Here is a 16,800-nt window from a genome sequence, read left to right as displayed (position 1 = left end):
GTTAATGATTCTATTGCATCAATTTCTTCATACCTTTTCTCTTTGCATTGATGATTCTTTCTGCGCTCAGGAATTGTTTTCTCTTCCACATGGAGTAAAGAAGCAAACCTGTACTAAAAAAGGAAACTCCGAACCAAGTTATCAAATACTGCAAATGATTGTTTGTGAATTTTAGTGTTGGCTTAGCGGCAATTGGCACACCTTGCTTTATGAACTCAAACTCTTGGTAAAACAATGAGTCATCAGATTCATCTTGTATATAAACAGTCTTCTTTTCTTCATCCTTATTAGTTTTTGTGAAAAATAATCTTCCAAGAATCGATGGGTCAGTACCTTGTGCTTCCAAAATCTCTTGCGCCTTGTAGTCCAAATGATCACTCAAGTCATAAATCATTTGGCAATAAATTGGTAAGGATCCACTTTGCTTAGCCATTGCAGGAACATCAATCACATTGAACAACTTTGCTCCTGGTTCATGATCAAATTGTAGATTTGATTTCTCAGGCATACATCTGAATAACGCCTCAATCTCAATTTCCCCTTGAGGCATGGCCAAATGAGACAAATACCCCGATGTTCTTGTGGAAGGTATCACCTTATCCTTGTGAATCCAACCACGTTCAATCAAGATCGGTTCACCTCCATTGGATCTAATGAATGGCGTCACAACAAGATATCCCATTACACCATCTTTAATCCTTGGTCCTAGGAACATTTCCTGGTCGTAGTCAAACTTTCCTTTGCATTTGAAACGTCTATACTCGAATTCGTGAATAACAGAAGGATCAAGAATGGGTGGGATTTCATCAAGAACAGGAGCAGCCAAATTGTTCTCACATTTTGCTATCAAGTCATTCTTCCATTTGAGCCTGCGAACTTGCCAACATCCCAAACCAAAGGAAATAATCGGCATGGCAAGCATAAGTCCAAATAGAAAACCTCTGAGAACTGGTGTCTTTTTCTGATGAGTGATCGTTCTCAAATTCCCTGGAACAGACCTTACCGGTTTCCAATCAATGGTTGAGGTCTTTACAGATCGCGAAAAGCGTAGTAGGCCACTTGGTCGTTGGAGGATCCTACCTCCAAATGGTGTTGCGCGAAACATTGGTTAAGAAGAGGGGAGTGTGATTCTTTTAGGTCATAATTTTTTTTGCTCGCTTCCTTTACAAGATTGATGGGTCAACAATCGACACTACGGTGTTGCTCAACACGCAAGCCCAGAGTTGGTCTTCTATTATGACTGCGGTAAGTATCAAGCAAGCTTTTTGAAAAGCCAGATACAAGGGGACCTTGGTTTCTCCCCTTTACTGTCTTTCCATTGCTGCAAGCGGACACCACACCAACAAAACATACGGCAGGTACTTACTGAGGGAGAGGATTCTTGGCAATATTGCATGCAAACTTCGTGCAACATTCTACTCATCCAACGGATCAAGTCGGGTGTTAAACCGGCATTTAAGCGATATCCATTTGCGCAATTTTTTTCACTCGCTCTCCCCCCCCAGAAAATTACACCCTTTTTTTCTTATTCTGGTACCTTCTTCTTTCTATTCAGAAGGATGGCTCAACCACCAAATGAAGAAACACTAGTCCATGAGACAAAACAAGAGCGCCACAGTCGGTTTTCAAATCAACTATGGCAAGCTGCTGCTGCAGGGGCACTTCGGGGATCATTAATAGCCTTGGTGACGGGATATGCATTATCGTACAAATACAACTATGGCAAAAATAAGCCCTACTTCCGCAACGTCTACAAAGTTTGGTGGTTCGTTTGCTGGAATGTAGTGGGAGTTACGTTTGCAACAGATACAGCAAAAATGAATATAAGCAGGCAGGCTGCACTTGAAGATGAAATAAAGAGAACGAAACTTTACGAGGATGAATTAGCAAAGCGGATAGATGGGTAGAATGAATTGATGTACATGCAATTTCTACGAGTAGAATGCCTCTTCGTGAAACTTTAACCCGTTTTCACTAGACCATAATTTTACGTTCTCAACCAATTGCCTTGGCCCAGCTCCAATAACCCAGATTTTTTCAGCATTGATATCTTCTTGTACAACCTTATTTTGGGGCAAATCTCGACAACAAATAAGGTTGTGATTTTCATCTTCAACCGGTCCTGAGCATTGAGTGAATCCTTCATTGATACACCAATTGTAGTATCTGTGATTCAACTTGGGGCGCCCTTTGTAAATCTTTTTATCAATATTTAGCCTTCGAGTTGTCTCTTTGTACTCAGAAATCCAAGATCTCACTTGATCCGTTGAATTGTAGTCAGGAATAGGTACAAAAGGTTCATTCAAGGACGACCTGAATGACAGACGTCGCGTATTTATGGTAGTATTGGTCACCTCAAATTCGTCCAAATTGTCATTCTCTGCAACTGAGTTAACATCACTAAGCACTTCGTCAAGATCGGCAAATTGTTCTGGAGACGATTCTCGACAAAGTGAATTTGAGTCATGGCGTGTGCAATTTCCTTCATCCTCTTCCTCCTCCTCATCGTCATCAGAGTTGACAATAATCTCAACGTCTTCATCTTGATTTTCTCGATTCAATGTAACAATCTGTTCATTTTCAGTTCCTCCTAAAAGGGGTGATTCCTCATTTTCCAAATCATAGTGGGCTGAGGGTGCAACAGATCTTCTGCTCAAATTGGATGCATAACTATAAGCATTCTTTAGTTGCTGTTGTTGACCGTCCTGGAGTAGTTGATTTCCAGTAATGAATATTTCCAAGTCATCACCGTGTATAATACCATCAAAGTATTTAAGAACTAACACATCACGGAAGTCTTTTATAACCCATACAACTTTAGTAGGAATGCCATGGTAGTTCATAACACGAAGGATGGGAAGGGCAAAAGAAATTGCTGATCCTCCAACAACAATCAATATCCTTTTTGCATCAACATGCAATTTTGCTAAAGAGAACTTCTTGTTCGACTTGGTTTGTTTGTAGTTGACAAATAGCAAGTGTGGGTCATAAGTGCCTGTAATCAAGTACCTATGACCATTGTATAATCGAAAATTACTTTTCCGAATGAGCAACTTCTGAACACGATCTTGTGGGAGTGACACCAAGGTGTATGGATGATAGTTGGGAATGATTTGCTTGAATGCTCTTATGATAAAACTTGAGCTGTAATCTGTTAATCTAACATGAGCACCCGGAGCAGTTGCAGGCTTCTTAATCAAGCTATTGGGATATTCTACAAGTGCCAAGTTTGGGGAAATATCAATAACTCTGACCTCATCTTTTTGCGACACTTTTGTTAAGTATACCCTGTATCCAATCTGCCCCATCAAGATTAAACAATTGGCAATAGTGTAAAATGTGAATGGTTGTGGTCGAATATGAATTTGAAGGGAAAACACAATAACCCATGTGCATGAATAGTGCAAAAAGTAAAACACTTTATACCACTTGACCCTAAACTTTGACAATGAAGTTGCGATTATTATCAAAAATGCCGATAGTGCCGCCCATCCATAAATATTCTCCCATTTTATAGCCTTGGCCCAAGTTCCATTCCTGTTGAAAAATGCGAGATAAATTAGCGTGTGTATCACTGCTTGGACGATAATCAAACGACTAAGCCACTTGTGGATGGGAATAAGCGTCAAATATAATGTGTTGGGCAAAGGTGATGGTCGCAAGGTTAGAAACAAAATCGTAGGGAGGCAATTTGCCGACACTCTCCCTAATCTCTTGGCTAGGAATATAAGATCTCCATGGTAGATATCGACTAGTGATAGTGAAGTTAAAAAGCAGAACCAGAATGTCAATTGAATGATTGTTGAGTAATGCAAAAGTAGTTTGAATGCGATGGCCTTGGTAGTTGTTGCCACCGTTGTCACCAACCGGTCTTTCCAAGACGCTGTAGTGCAATTGGGGTGGTGTTGATGCAATACATAGTAGTTCAAGTAAGAACTAAAGGAACGAAGATAGTGATATTTGGATCTATAATTCTTAACCACCATGTAGTTATATGCTGGGATTGAAATAATAAAGACGAGAAGGAGGACTGTCGTTATGTTTCCGTATTTGATCGTGACACGGTTTCGTAAATCGGAATACTCCTTTGACTTCCCGTTGGGGAAGTGGAAATAATTTGAATATGACAGTGTACAGTTCATTATTGATGCTTCTGGTCCAGCATTATACGATCTATCACTGAGAAAACACGTGTTGACAATAGATTGAATATTTTCCTGTCTGGTTGCTAGGTGGATCCGAGGAATGAAAATCTTGATAAGCTTTTGTATTCCTTGGCAGTTGTTAGAGTGTTGATATAATAATTTATTATTATTCACAGAAAGCTTTTTGTATGTTTTTTGTTAACTATGTAGATCGAATAGATAAAAAAATGAATGATCTAAAACTGAACTCACTACACGACTTTTGATGCCGTTTTACCGAAACATGGACAGGAACTTCGATTCGTAGATAAAAGTCTTCCAGATTATAGAACACTCTTTCTATAATTGATAATCTTTGATTTACGTTTTATTGCGCCTAGTCACTTGTTCCGAGAATACTCTTTACACCATCCCGACGTATAGGCGACATTCATTTTCAAACATATATGTGCACGTGATATAAGCGAGGAAACATTGTTTATATAATACCAATACTTAAAACCAGGTCAATCTTCATTTACCTACAAGTTGATCTATATCAACCCTACAAATACACTCTATTACTATGTAGCTAGCTCTCAATACCGTATATGCTTCCTCTTGTTCCTGTTCTTACTGTTGTCGATTAAACCACTTCTTGATGGTTTCGTGATTTTATCTCTTCTATTTCCAATAACTCCGCTTCGTGACGGTGGACGAGATCCGTTCTTGGACCCACTGCCATAGTTGTTTCTTCCAAATCCACTGTTAGTTGAGCTATTCCTTCCATAGTCGTTATTGCCAAATCCATTGTTACCATAGTTGTTGCTATAATTGTTAGTGTATCCATTTCGAGATGGACCAGCTGGGAATCTTGATGTACCATTATTCATTGGAATGAACCCAGTTCTAGATGGCTGTTGTTGATTGTATGATGGAACATTGTTGTTATAATTGTTGAGTCGTTTACTCGTTGCTCTTGGGTCGTACTCTGAATTGTAGTCTCTTGGTGCTAGACTCGGATTGTAATCGTAATCATTTGAAGCTCCTGAGTTACTACTTTTCAATCTAAGAAAGTACAAAGGTCGCAAGTTTCTTGGTAAGTTGTTACCGCTGAATGCACTGCCCAAGTTGGGTATGCGCGATGTTCTTTGTTTATTACACTCATCTCCAAAATGCTCATCCGATCCACAGTTGTAACAAGAAATATTTGGCAACACTAAACTCTCTTGATCATCATTAGCGGTTCGCTTCGTCAAATATGACCTCCATATACTAGGACAATCTTCATCTCCGTGCTGAAACGTGTCACAATTCCGACAATACTGCCTTTTCCGTACTTTGCTCTTACACTCCAGTACGTAATGGCCCTTTTCACCACACCTCAAGCAAACCAAAGTTGAAGGACATTGAGTTTCATAGTGGTCACCAACTTTCCCACATTTATGGCAAATGACAACTTTACATTGCGCGCGTCTGTGTCCACGTTCATGACAATTATCACATATAGGCCCCAATGATTGTTGGTTGTCATCATCTGGATCAGTGACTCCAAAGTATCTCCCTTCTCCTCTTAGATCTATTAGCTCATCGGGATCGTCATTCACTTCTTCCATTGCAAACGACGTGATGGGCTCATCTTGCTTCTTTGAGGAGCTAACTGGTGCCGGCGATTCACTTTCCCGTATTATTGACTCTATCAGAACCGGTTTCTGTTTATGCCGTTTAAGTTTTTCTCCTAAATTATCTTCAACAAAAGGTAGTATTCCTGACATTGTTTGTGTTGTTGTAAAAAGGTCTTGTAATCGGTGATATTGTTTTTTTTTTTTTTCCTTTAAAAAGTTTCTTTTTTTGAGGAATACAAACATGAGAATACAGGGACTAGGCTGTTAAGACACCGGTAGAGAGAAACCTTCTACAGTAAAGAGTGTATCACCATGTTCGTTTAGTTAACCTTTTTCTTTTAGATATCCGCTACAAAAACACAAAAGATAATCTCATGTCAGAATTTTCCATTCTTTCCTTCCTCCCTCTTTACAACACATTTCTAACAACGTGTTCTCCAACTTGTGCTTCCAAAGCACCTCCTTGTCCTGTTCCAGATACATCAACCGAAGATTTCAAATACTCTTGATGCTTGGCTGCAGCTAAAGCATAACAAGCAGCCGATATGGTGAAAAATACCGCCACAACAATCAAACTTGTAGCTTGTAAAGTCAAACTTAGATATTGGATAGCTGCATTCAACAGGTAGAAACCACATCTTGGTAAATTTCCATCAAACTTCCTCACAAAATTGGTAAATGTATCTGTCAATGGACATATTCTTAAAAGGAATGGTACTTCAACAAATAACACAACCAATCCTTGAACCAAACATATAATTGAAAATATAATGACCAAATTGAAATGGAAAATGTTGGCTATACCCAAGGCTATGCATAAAATAATGGTGAAAATACTAATCCATTGCCCATATAGGGAAAAGTTCTTTTTCTTGAAATCGTTGGAAAGACCTCCAAATACGTTGCTTACTAGCGATTCCCAAAGCGCCATTCTGGTTCGATTATAGTCAATTGGTGGTAGTGAATAAACTTGATTGACGATGGGACTGAGATCTTTGAACAATGCGTTGTTGTCTTTTTTTTTTTGTTTGTCTCAAATTTTGAACAACTTTGGAAAAAGGGCGGTGTTATATGCAGGATCTCTTGGGGGTTTCTCTATACGAAAGCTTGAGTACATTGATTGAATGAGTAGATAGGTTTGTAAGTTTGAACAGTTTAGCGGAGAATGGGTATCTACTCTGCAAATCAAATAAATTTCCAAGAAACTCGGTGTTTACTGTTTTGAAAATTGGTCCGATTTTGCAACAAAATGGATTGAATAATTTAGCAAAGGGGTTCATAACCTGGCCCAATAGAAAAAACAGTTTACTCACAAAGGTCTTGTGCATGAAGTAATGCAACCACTTTAACTCAGTTCCTCACACTGCAGGTTATCGATCAACGGGAGCGAATCTAAGCAGCAGATCCAGTATATCTTCTTATCGCTACCAAAGACGTCAGAGTCTTCGCAAAACTGAAAAAAAAAAAAAAATCTATACAATTAGCCCTCAATAGCCACTAAAGTTCCTTATACACATAGAAGAGCAGCCACGCAAAACATGGGTCGAGAAATAGTCATTGGTCTAGTAGGAAAACCATCAAGTGGTAAATCAACCACATTAAACGCTCTAACCGATGCCAATGCCAAAGTTGGTGCATTCCCATTCACAACAATTGATCCAAACAAAGCCACTGGATACTTGGAGATTGACTGTGCGTGTCAAAGGTTCAACAAGCAAGACAAGTGTAAACCAACGTATGGATATTGTCGAAATGGGAAACGTGGGGTTCCAATTATGCTTCTAGATGTTGCTGGATTAGTACCTAATGCTCATCTTTGTCGGGGTTTGGGAAACAAGTTCTTAAGTGACTTGACCGAAGCTGATTGCTTGATTCATATCGTTGATGCTAGTGGTACTACTGATGCGGAGGGTAAAGTTACTCGAGGTTATGATCCATTGAATGATATTGAGTGGTTACAAGATGAGATATTTCAATGGATCTTGGGTAATTTAAAAGAACGATGGGGATCTGTTGTACGAAGACATGTGGGGACGAAATCAACTACTTTGGAGACCCTAAGGCAACAGTTGGGTGGATATGTCGCTAATAAACAAATGATTGGTCGTGCATTGGATTTGATTCCTGATTTACCACCATTACAAGATTGGGATGATGAAATGTTGGAACGAGTAGTGAAGGCATTCATGGAGGTGAAATTCCCAACTGTGTTATCGTTGAATAAAATGGATCATCCTGATGCTGATAAGAATGTGTCGAAAATCATATTAAAATACCCCAATTCCAAAGCAGTACTAACGTCATCAATCACGGAGGTGTTGTTGCGGAAATTGGCAGCTCAACATTTCATCAAGTATGACCCAGGAACTGAATTTGTTGATACTAAAGAAGATTTACCCGATGATCCAGAGTTAAAACCCATGGATGAAAAATTACAAAATAGAATTGAAAATATCCGAGATTTGGTATTGTACCGATTCGGATCAACTGGAGTTGTTCAATTACTTCAAGCAGCTGCAGATTTATTAGAGTTGGTTCCAGTTTACCCCGTGAGAAATATCAACAATTTTACTGGATCAAGTGGTGATTCAGTTTTCCGTGATTGTATCTTGGTCAAGCGTGGCACTCCAGTTATATCAGTAGCTAGGAAAATCATGGGTGATGTGACTATTGCTTCGATTGAAGGTATTGGAGGAACCAGAGTTGGAGAGGATGATACTGTAGATAAGGGAAAGAATGACATTTTATCATTCAAGTTGGTGCCAGGAAGTCGAAACTGAGAGAGATTTTAGTGTCGCTTATAGGTTTTGCGGGCGGTCACGGAGTTATTTTTTTTTTTATAGAGTATTGTAGAGACATTTTACTAGTTTTAATGAAATGATCATCACAAAAGCGATTCAATTGACGTGAACGTATATCTTCAAGATTTGAAAGCATTTTAAGAAATTGATCCGTTGGAGCTAGTTTGGCTCTTCAAGTGATATTTGGTTGCAAATATAAGGAAAAAAACATTTGAGCCATTTACGAACGGAAATGTCGCACATCTATTTCCGCGGATTACTGTTTGTGTTCTCAAGTAAATTTGATTACAAATTTTGCATTTCAATATCAACAACATCATCTGCCTTTACTGAAGTCAGTACTCATTCCTATCGTTGGTCTTAGTCACTCCTGCACCCACCTGTTGAAATAGCTTCTGTTGACTCAACCAAATGGCTGATTCTTTATTTGTCTTGGGGTCAACTGGTTTAGTTGGCGGATTCATCATTGAAACAGCATTGAAATCCACAAATTGGAACAAGATAACCACGCTCACTCGACGTCAGCCACAATTTGCCAATGAACAGAATATTGAGTCAATCGTTAACCCTGAGACTAGTCAATGGCCAGATACAATAGCTCAAATTGACCCACCTCCATTCGCATACATTTCTTCATTCGGCACCACTAGAGACGCAGCTGGATCGGCTGAGAATTTCAGAAAGATTGATTATGGAATCAATTTAGATGCGGCACGAGCTGCAAAAGAAAATGGGGTCCAGATATGCGTATTGGTTTCTGCATTTGGCGCTAGTTCCAAATCGCCGTTCCTTTACTTCAAGACTAAAGCTGAATTAGAAGAAGCGATAATTGCATTGGACTTTGAGTATACGATTATCTTAAGACCAGGGATGTTGATTGGTCAACGGAATGGCAAATCAGATTGGGCTCATTTATTGGCCAAATGTACGCAAAATCCTCTTTTTTCGCCATTGTTTCGATCGGTTCATGCGGATGATGTGGGGAAGATTGCTGTGTATTTTGCTAGTAGGGCCAAGAATGGAGATTTGAGAGAGAAGGTAAAGATTGTTGACGGTGGAGAGTTGTTGGATTTGATTGCAAGTGAGGAAATCGAGTAGAGGGGAAATATATTTATAGATTAGCTTTTAATGCGTAATAGTTGTTTCATTTACTTGGTGTTATTATGCTGTTTGGGGTCAGTGTGGATCTTATGTGGGCTATTAACTCCTTCATAATTCAACCTTTTCTCCGATCGGATTTCTCTGCCGTAGCAAAAAAAAAAAAATTAATCGCATGATAAAATTGCAGGGCCCCTACAAAAAGATGAAAAAGATAAACAGAAAGATTTTTCCAATTGACTGGTGTGTGCTGCATACAATTGCATTAGGTTTAAATCATGTCTGAAGAATTACCAAAACCTACAGTAGCTGCTGATATTGAGAAACCCAAAGAGGGTGATGCTGCGGTTAATCCCAACTCAGTTTCCAAACCACCCACCAAAGATTCCAACACCTACGAAGACGTCAAAGCCACAGTTCACTCTACAAAGTTATCCACCGAACAAGCTAAGAAACTATCGAAACTAATTGACTCAATCCCGCAAATCTTGTCCAAGTTAGATAACCCAAACTATGATGAAATATTTGGTTACAGAATCAACACTAGTGATAAAGAGCATGTGAATATAAACATCCGTAATGAGATTTTACTCAAGTTTCTTGCTGCTGATGGGTACGATTTAAAATTGAGTACTGAACGGTTGATCAAATGTTTGAACTGGAGAAACAAGTTTCAACCTTTGCATGCTGCGTTCAAGGAAGAATTTGATCCCGAGTTGAATTCGTTGGGTGTGATTACTGATTTTGCTGACGCCAAGGCAAATTTGCGTGTCATTACTTGGAATTTGTATGGGAACTTGAAGAACCCCAAAAAGATTTTTGAAAAATTTGGTGGGAATAGCAGTGGTAATGAGGATGAGTACCCAGGAAGTCAATTCTTAAGATGGAGAGTGGGGTTAATGGAGAAATCATTACAGTTGATTGATTTCACAAGTGAAGATAATAATAAAATTGGTCAAATTCATGATTACAACAATGTATCCATGTTCAGGATTGATCCTGGAATGAAACAAGCAACCAAGGAAATTATTGAAATTTTTGGTAATAACTACCCCGAGTTGTTAAGTACCAAATTTTTCATTAATGTTCCATTGATTATGGGATGGGTTTTTACATTTTTCAAAACTATTAGAGTTATTAATGATGATACGTTGAAGAAATTCCAAGTTTTGAATCATGGTAATTTGAGTGAGTTTTTGCCTAAAAAAGAGTTGCCTGTGCTGTATGGTGGTGCTACCAATGGTAAAACTGGTGCTGCTGCTGCTGCTACTAAAGGAAGTGATTTGTTTAGTTTGGATGTTAGCGATGGTATAAAGTTGAGTGAGTATGGGGAGTATACCTTGAAACAAAAGGCTGATGATGATGAAATTAAGCATATTAATGATGAAGTTGAGTAGAGTATGGTAGAGCTAGACCTAAATACAGTTTAAATATGTGTTATGTTGAGTAATGAGAGTACCGAGGATCTAATATCACAGCCTTTACAGTTAGCAGAAGTGGCATATGATATCAACTGAGACCAATTACGAGTAGTTTAGAATATCCAAGAACAATCCGTAAATCAATCAGCCTCTGCATTGTAAAAGTTATAGAACATTTACAATTTACACCTTGTTTTTGGGTTTAGACCTGCAAGCACTTTAGCTTTTTTAAACTTTAGATATTATTTTTTCAACTGATAAGCATTTTCGGAGTTTAATTAACTACAAACTTGTTAACAAATATAATTATTAGTATTATAACAGGGTTCTATTATTCGTAGAGAGGTCATGCACAGTGGTTTTTGTTTGGAGGATGTATATGAGAAATGCTATTTTCAACTCTGCGTATGCTATCGTATAACTATTTTTGCCCACGTTTGAGTTAAGATTGATCGGATATAACCCCGTTTATTGAATCTTTCATCAGAGTCCACAAATGTGGTTACCTCCTTCTTTTACAGATCTTGTTTGGGGTTCTAATTTTGAGAATTTCTTTGGTTGTAGTTTTTTATTTTCTTGTCATCTTCTGTGTTTCCCCACAAAATCTCAAAGGGACAAGAGAAAGTTTAAAAGAGATTCATGACCATTAAAGAAGCTCAAAGGAGGGATTAGTAATATCTCTCTCTATATATATATTCAAGTATTGTCTTGCGCTTAGGTGTGGCTGTGTATAGATCTGCTTTTGAATTTTGTTATTGCTAATGATTGTCTCTCTTGTCTTCGGATATAAAGACAGGCGCAACTCTCTTATCGCCAGAGTAATTGTTCCACTCTGTACACAAAAATCAATTTTTTTGACACACACGTTACATTTATACCTACATACATATACAATGTCAAAAATAAATGGGGTGATGTTTAACTGTAGGTACTGTAACTCATACGAATCTCTTATACTTTACATCCTACGATACAAAGTATTACAAAGACTGACTGAAGTATATATATATAATATTATACTTTTGCTCTCTTTTGTGGTATTAAAGAATCATATACTTTATATACCTATCAATCTATCCACTGAATGATATAGGTATTCTTATACACAGAAAAAGGTGGAATCAAGTATTCGGTTTATTTACTATCACTATTATTTATTAAACTGACTGTAGAAAATGACAGAACTTGGATAGTCCTTTTGGTTTTTTTTTTTAACCCTCAGTCTGGATTTGTAGATAGATTCATTATACTGTTTGTATCCTTCTGTCTGTCTCTATACACTTTATTAGATACCCACACAGTAGTAGTAGTAGTAGTCTATCAATACAATATCTTCACAGTTGTTTATAATCTAATCTGGTCTGATAGTATAAGCTCAAAGTTTTAATTAGAAGATGAGGGATATTCGGATAAAATCAAACGAGAGAGAGACAGAGAGAGAGACAACAATACAATTTTTTATTTTGTCGTCTTTTTCCTTTATCCTTGCAATATATCAAACCAAAGACAACCAACAAACCAAACAGTATAACATCTACTCCCCTTACATAACTACTCCAACAGATACCACAGTCATGACTCAAAACGTTTCTCATTCCAGAGGTTTCAGCTTTGACAAGTTAAAAACCAAAGTAACCCACCGTCGACATTCCAACGACTCCTCATTAATGGATTTAGTTCATAGTCATACAAGTAGTGGAAGAAGACATAGTTCAGATATATCACCCAGCTCCATAAACCATAAAGTTGAATTCTTCAAAAGTCTATCTCCACCAAAAGAACCATCACGTTTAAGAGCCACGTCTTTCTCACTAATCAACAATTCAGATTACGATAATGATGATTTTCCCAGGAGTGAAGATGGTGGTAGTCGAGCACGGTCTAGATCTAGATCTAGATCGCATTCTGTAACTCATGGACCAACACTATCTCCTTCAAGTCTATTCAGACCAAAAACTAAAGATTTGGTTAAACAAGAAACATCGTATGTTATTCTGAAGAAATTAGTAACAATGTTACAAGACTTGGGGTTACAAAATCCTATTCCTTTGAAAACATCAACTCAGGGTTCAGTATCAAAAACTATTAAAGTTTACGTTTCCAACTCAAACGATTGTATTTACCTCCCACCTGCATTTTCGGCGAGTTTTACTTATGAAGATGTCGAAAATGGTGGAGCAATTTTAACTGACGACATTGAAGGACCACCTCAGGATGATGCCATCGACAGTGAAACACAATCAACACCAAGTCAAAACAACAACTCCACTACTACTACAACTGGCAGTTTAAGCCAAAACTCCTCGCTGACTCACCTTGAAGATCCAGTTGCAAATACATTATATCAAAGAATGCGTTCTTTAAACAGTCCAAATTATCTATGCACCAAAATTGATTCAGAACTACCCATACCTCACACATTTGCTGTTATAATCGAACTAGGTAAAGACTTGTCAACTGTTAAAGACTTGACATTTAAATTTCAATCAGTCACGCAAATAATGTGGCCAATGGGAGACCCTTATAGAGATCCATATAATCGAGCTACTGCTAGAGAAAAATTCAAGATTGGAATGATGCAATGGAAAACGACATTGAATGATGCTGATTACTACATTAGTAGCTCTAATTCAAATGAGGTGAAACTGAAAAATATTGGTCCTGAAGATTTGGCTAAGCGTACACGTTGTTATGAGTTGGTTGATACTAGGAAAAAGAATACAAATGATCAAGGTGATGATGGTGAAGAATTAGACTCCTCTTCCACCTCAATTAATACATTTTCTGGACCATCACAATCACACGCAGCCCCCCACACAGAGCATAAAGCTGGTCTTTATGTGTTTTTGTTACCAATACTTTTACCAGAACATATGCCTGCAAGTATAGTTTCGATAAATGGGTCCTTAATTCATACACTACTGGTGAGTTTCAACAAGACAAGTGATAAATTGAATAGAAAGTTGAAAGTGAGTGCAGCTTATAATGTCCCCATGGTTCGTACACCACCAAATTTTGCCAACTCCATCGCAGACAAGCCTATTTATGTGAATAGAGTTTGGAATGATGCTGTTCACTATATGATTACATTCCCACGCAAGTATGTGTCCTTAGGATCCGAACATGTCATCAATGTAAAGTTGGTTCCACTTGTAAAAAATGTTGTTGTAAAAAGAATTAAATTCAATGTGTTGGAAAGAATAACATATGTGTCCAAGAACTTGCAAAGGGAGTTTGACTACGACTCTGAAGATCCTTATAATTTGCATCCGAAGTCGAAAGAGAATAAAGTTCGTGAACGGGTCATCGGATTGTGTGAGTTGAAAACAAAGAGTAAGAATTCATCAAGTACAGCTGGTGATCCATTCAAGGAGGAAGTGGTTAAATGTCCTGAAAATAATTTGCTATTTTCTTGTTACGAACCAGAAAAAGATTTAAATTCTCCACGTCCAAAGAATCATGGAAAGGATGGTGACAAGGATAAAACAATGATTGCATCGCCGTTGGATATCAATGTTGCATTGCCTTTCTTAACTACAAAGAGTGATAAGACCTTGTTGACATCGTCTGGCTCCACCACCGCCGCCACCAATAGCACATCAAGAGTTGGTGAAGGGTCGATATTCGATGGGGCGCCTTCTACGCCAAAGAAGACTGCTTCTTCCTCACGTCCACGGCAGGCTTCAGTTGATGCTTCAAGTAATCCTACTTCACCCATCATTGGAGCATTGGAAACAAACTTGGCCAATGTTGACGAGATTGGTCTTCATCCAAACAACAGGAAAGTTCGTCTGCCAACAAAAGGGGGTAAACCCGATGTATCCAAATCAAACTTGCGTTCACCCAGCATATCGAATTATTTATCTGACGACTTGTCATCAAAACACATGCCGCCAGAAAATATAAAGAATGGGTACACATTAACCACTAGAGCATTGTATCCCGATTCAAACTACCGTCATATTCAAATTAGTCATCGATTACAAGTTTGCTTTAGGATATCGAAACCTGATCCTAAAGATGATTTCAAGATGCATCATTATGAAGTTGTGGTTGATACACCGTTGATTTTGTTGAGTTCAAAGTGTAACGAAGGGTCGATTCAATTGCCACAATATGATGAACTTGATACTACTACCTCAACTACTAACTTGGGTGTGGATCAACCACTGAAATCAACTTCCAGGAACGGAGCAAGTTACACCAACAATGGTGTATCGATCCACCAATGGACTCAAAATGAAGATGGCGGTAATGCAATCAATACCTTTGGCGATCAATTACCCTCATTTGAAGAAGCGACATCAATGCCAAACTCCCCCAAATCGAGATCGATTTCAATTTCAGAAGATCCATTGAGTCGTATCCCATCTATCCCCACCATATTGCCAAATGAACCTGCCCCAGCATACGAGTATCAAGAACAATCAAGCCAAACTGAAGTTTCGCAAACTCCACTGCTTGACTCAATCAATATTGATGAGATCGTTAGTGAGGATTTATCAAATACAAATACAAACTCCACCACATCGAGTGGTGCAATACCACCGACTGCAATGTATGCACTGGTGCAAGGTAAACGACCATCGATTAAGGATAGCTTATCGATGTCATTTGCAAGAAATCCAAGTGTGACTAAGGATCGCAGCAGTAGTATTCCAAATTTGACCCCACTGGGAAACGGTACTGTATCTTCGGCTTCGTCCTCGTTGGATGGAGCAAGTGTGGGTCTGGATGGAAGCAGCGCTAGTAGTGCTGGATCATTAATGGGAGGCGCTGCTGTTGAGTCTACGAAGGTACGAGGTGACGCAAGTGGTGTAGGCACTAATGCGGCTGAAGAACCAAATGATGATGAAGATTCTCAATCTGGTAATAATCCTAGGTTGACGCCACCTTCATCTACTGTTCCGGATAGTAATAGTTTTTCAAGTAATGCGATTGAAGAAAGTGAGACAGGCGAAGAGAATGAGAAGAATAATAATGATGATGATGATGATGATGATGGTGGTAGTGCGGACGACAATAGTTCTGCGATTTCCCCAACGAAAGTGGTCTTGTCCGACCAAGGTGTGGTTGACCTGTCTGATGCGTCGTCAGTTACACCCTGCGACAGCCACACTCAGTTCAATGAAGCAATCTACAACAATGAAAATGAAGAAGATGATGATGAAGAAGATAACCTCGACGACGACGATGACGATGACGAAGAAGACGACAGTGATTTGGACAATGGAGTGGGATCTGATCCCGAAGACGACGATTTGTCTAGCTTGGAACTACACGAACGCACATTTGATCAACGATTGCCACTTTTGCGACACATTAGCACAGATACGTTGCGTACTCAATCATCAACTACTAAGCTACAACATCCAAGTGTGTTGCATTTGAATCGAGCTACTTCTAGTTCAAGTATTATGCGGTATGGTGGAATAGGTGCAGCAAGTAGTAGTGGTACTGGTAGTGGGGGTAGTGGGTTTGGTAATGTTGCTGCTTCGGCTTTGCCTACTCCACAAGCGACCAATGTGACTATTCATAGTTATTTTTCAGCTATGGACTCGCCATCGAGCTCAATGATTAATCCAAGTGCTGGGAAGAAACTAGACAATGCGCAGTAAACGCGCTATATAATGACTATTTCCTTTTGATTTTATAGATATTTTAATGTAACTTAATGCACACTTATTATTGCCCAGTCTTACAGCTTACCAATCATGAACCAAAAAAAAAA

General features: G+C 38.6%; 8 protein-coding genes across 8 annotated transcripts; 4 read left to right on the top strand and 4 right to left on the bottom strand. All coding sequences in view use genetic code 12, as the record gives it.

Annotated features, from left to right (window-relative positions):
- Positions 1-10: 10 nt before the first annotated feature.
- SHY1 (Shy1p) lies at positions 11-1,105 on the bottom strand (the record flags this gene model as incomplete). Its single annotated transcript, XM_067692560.1, has 1 exon — positions 11-1,105. One exon carries the CDS (start codon positions 1,103-1,105, stop codon positions 11-13), a length of 1,095 nt encoding a protein of 364 aa, XP_067550384.1.
- Positions 1,106-1,931: 826 nt separating this feature from the next.
- I9W82_000357 (putative ferric-chelate reductase) lies at positions 1,932-3,986 on the bottom strand (the record flags this gene model as incomplete). Its single annotated transcript, XM_067692549.1, has 1 exon — positions 1,932-3,986. The coding sequence occupies one exon, from the start codon at positions 3,984-3,986 to the stop codon at positions 1,932-1,934; it is 2,055 nt and encodes a 684-aa protein (XP_067550383.1).
- Positions 3,987-4,723: 737 nt separating this feature from the next.
- On the bottom strand, positions 4,724-5,899 carry I9W82_000356 (TRAMP complex RNA-binding subunit; the record flags this gene model as incomplete). Its single annotated transcript, XM_067692538.1, has 1 exon — positions 4,724-5,899. One exon carries the CDS (start codon positions 5,897-5,899, stop codon positions 4,724-4,726), a length of 1,176 nt encoding a protein of 391 aa, XP_067550382.1.
- Positions 5,900-6,158: 259 nt separating this feature from the next.
- TVP18 (Tvp18p) lies at positions 6,159-6,680 on the bottom strand (the record flags this gene model as incomplete). The annotated part of the gene is made up of 1 exon (XM_067692527.1): positions 6,159-6,680. One exon carries the CDS (start codon positions 6,678-6,680, stop codon positions 6,159-6,161), a length of 522 nt encoding a protein of 173 aa, XP_067550381.1.
- A 607-nt stretch (positions 6,681-7,287) lies between these two features.
- Positions 7,288-8,529, top strand: I9W82_000354 (uncharacterized protein; the record flags this gene model as incomplete). The annotated part of the gene is made up of 1 exon (XM_067692516.1): positions 7,288-8,529. One exon carries the CDS (start codon positions 7,288-7,290, stop codon positions 8,527-8,529), a length of 1,242 nt encoding a protein of 413 aa, XP_067550380.1.
- Positions 8,530-8,961: 432 nt separating this feature from the next.
- I9W82_000353 (uncharacterized protein) lies at positions 8,962-9,648 on the top strand (the record flags this gene model as incomplete). The annotated part of the gene is made up of 1 exon (XM_067692505.1): positions 8,962-9,648. One exon carries the CDS (start codon positions 8,962-8,964, stop codon positions 9,646-9,648), a length of 687 nt encoding a protein of 228 aa, XP_067550379.1.
- A 278-nt stretch (positions 9,649-9,926) lies between these two features.
- SFH5 (Sfh5p) lies at positions 9,927-11,045 on the top strand (the record flags this gene model as incomplete). The annotated part of the gene is made up of 1 exon (XM_067692494.1): positions 9,927-11,045. The coding sequence occupies one exon, from the start codon at positions 9,927-9,929 to the stop codon at positions 11,043-11,045; it is 1,119 nt and encodes a 372-aa protein (XP_067550378.1).
- A 1,598-nt stretch (positions 11,046-12,643) lies between these two features.
- On the top strand, positions 12,644-16,687 carry ECM21 (Ecm21p; the record flags this gene model as incomplete). Its single annotated transcript, XM_067692483.1, has 1 exon — positions 12,644-16,687. The coding sequence occupies one exon, from the start codon at positions 12,644-12,646 to the stop codon at positions 16,685-16,687; it is 4,044 nt and encodes a 1,347-aa protein (XP_067550377.1).
- Positions 16,688-16,800: the final 113 nt, after the last annotated feature.

This window comes from Candida metapsilosis (genome assembly GCF_017655625.1).
Source record: "Candida metapsilosis strain BP57 chromosome Unknown scaffold1, whole genome shotgun sequence".
Lineage (NCBI taxonomy): Eukaryota > Fungi > Ascomycota > Pichiomycetes > Serinales > Debaryomycetaceae > Lodderomyces > Lodderomyces metapsilosis.
Note: the sequence above shows the minus strand (reverse complement) of the source record. Positions and strands in the feature narration are given on the sequence as shown.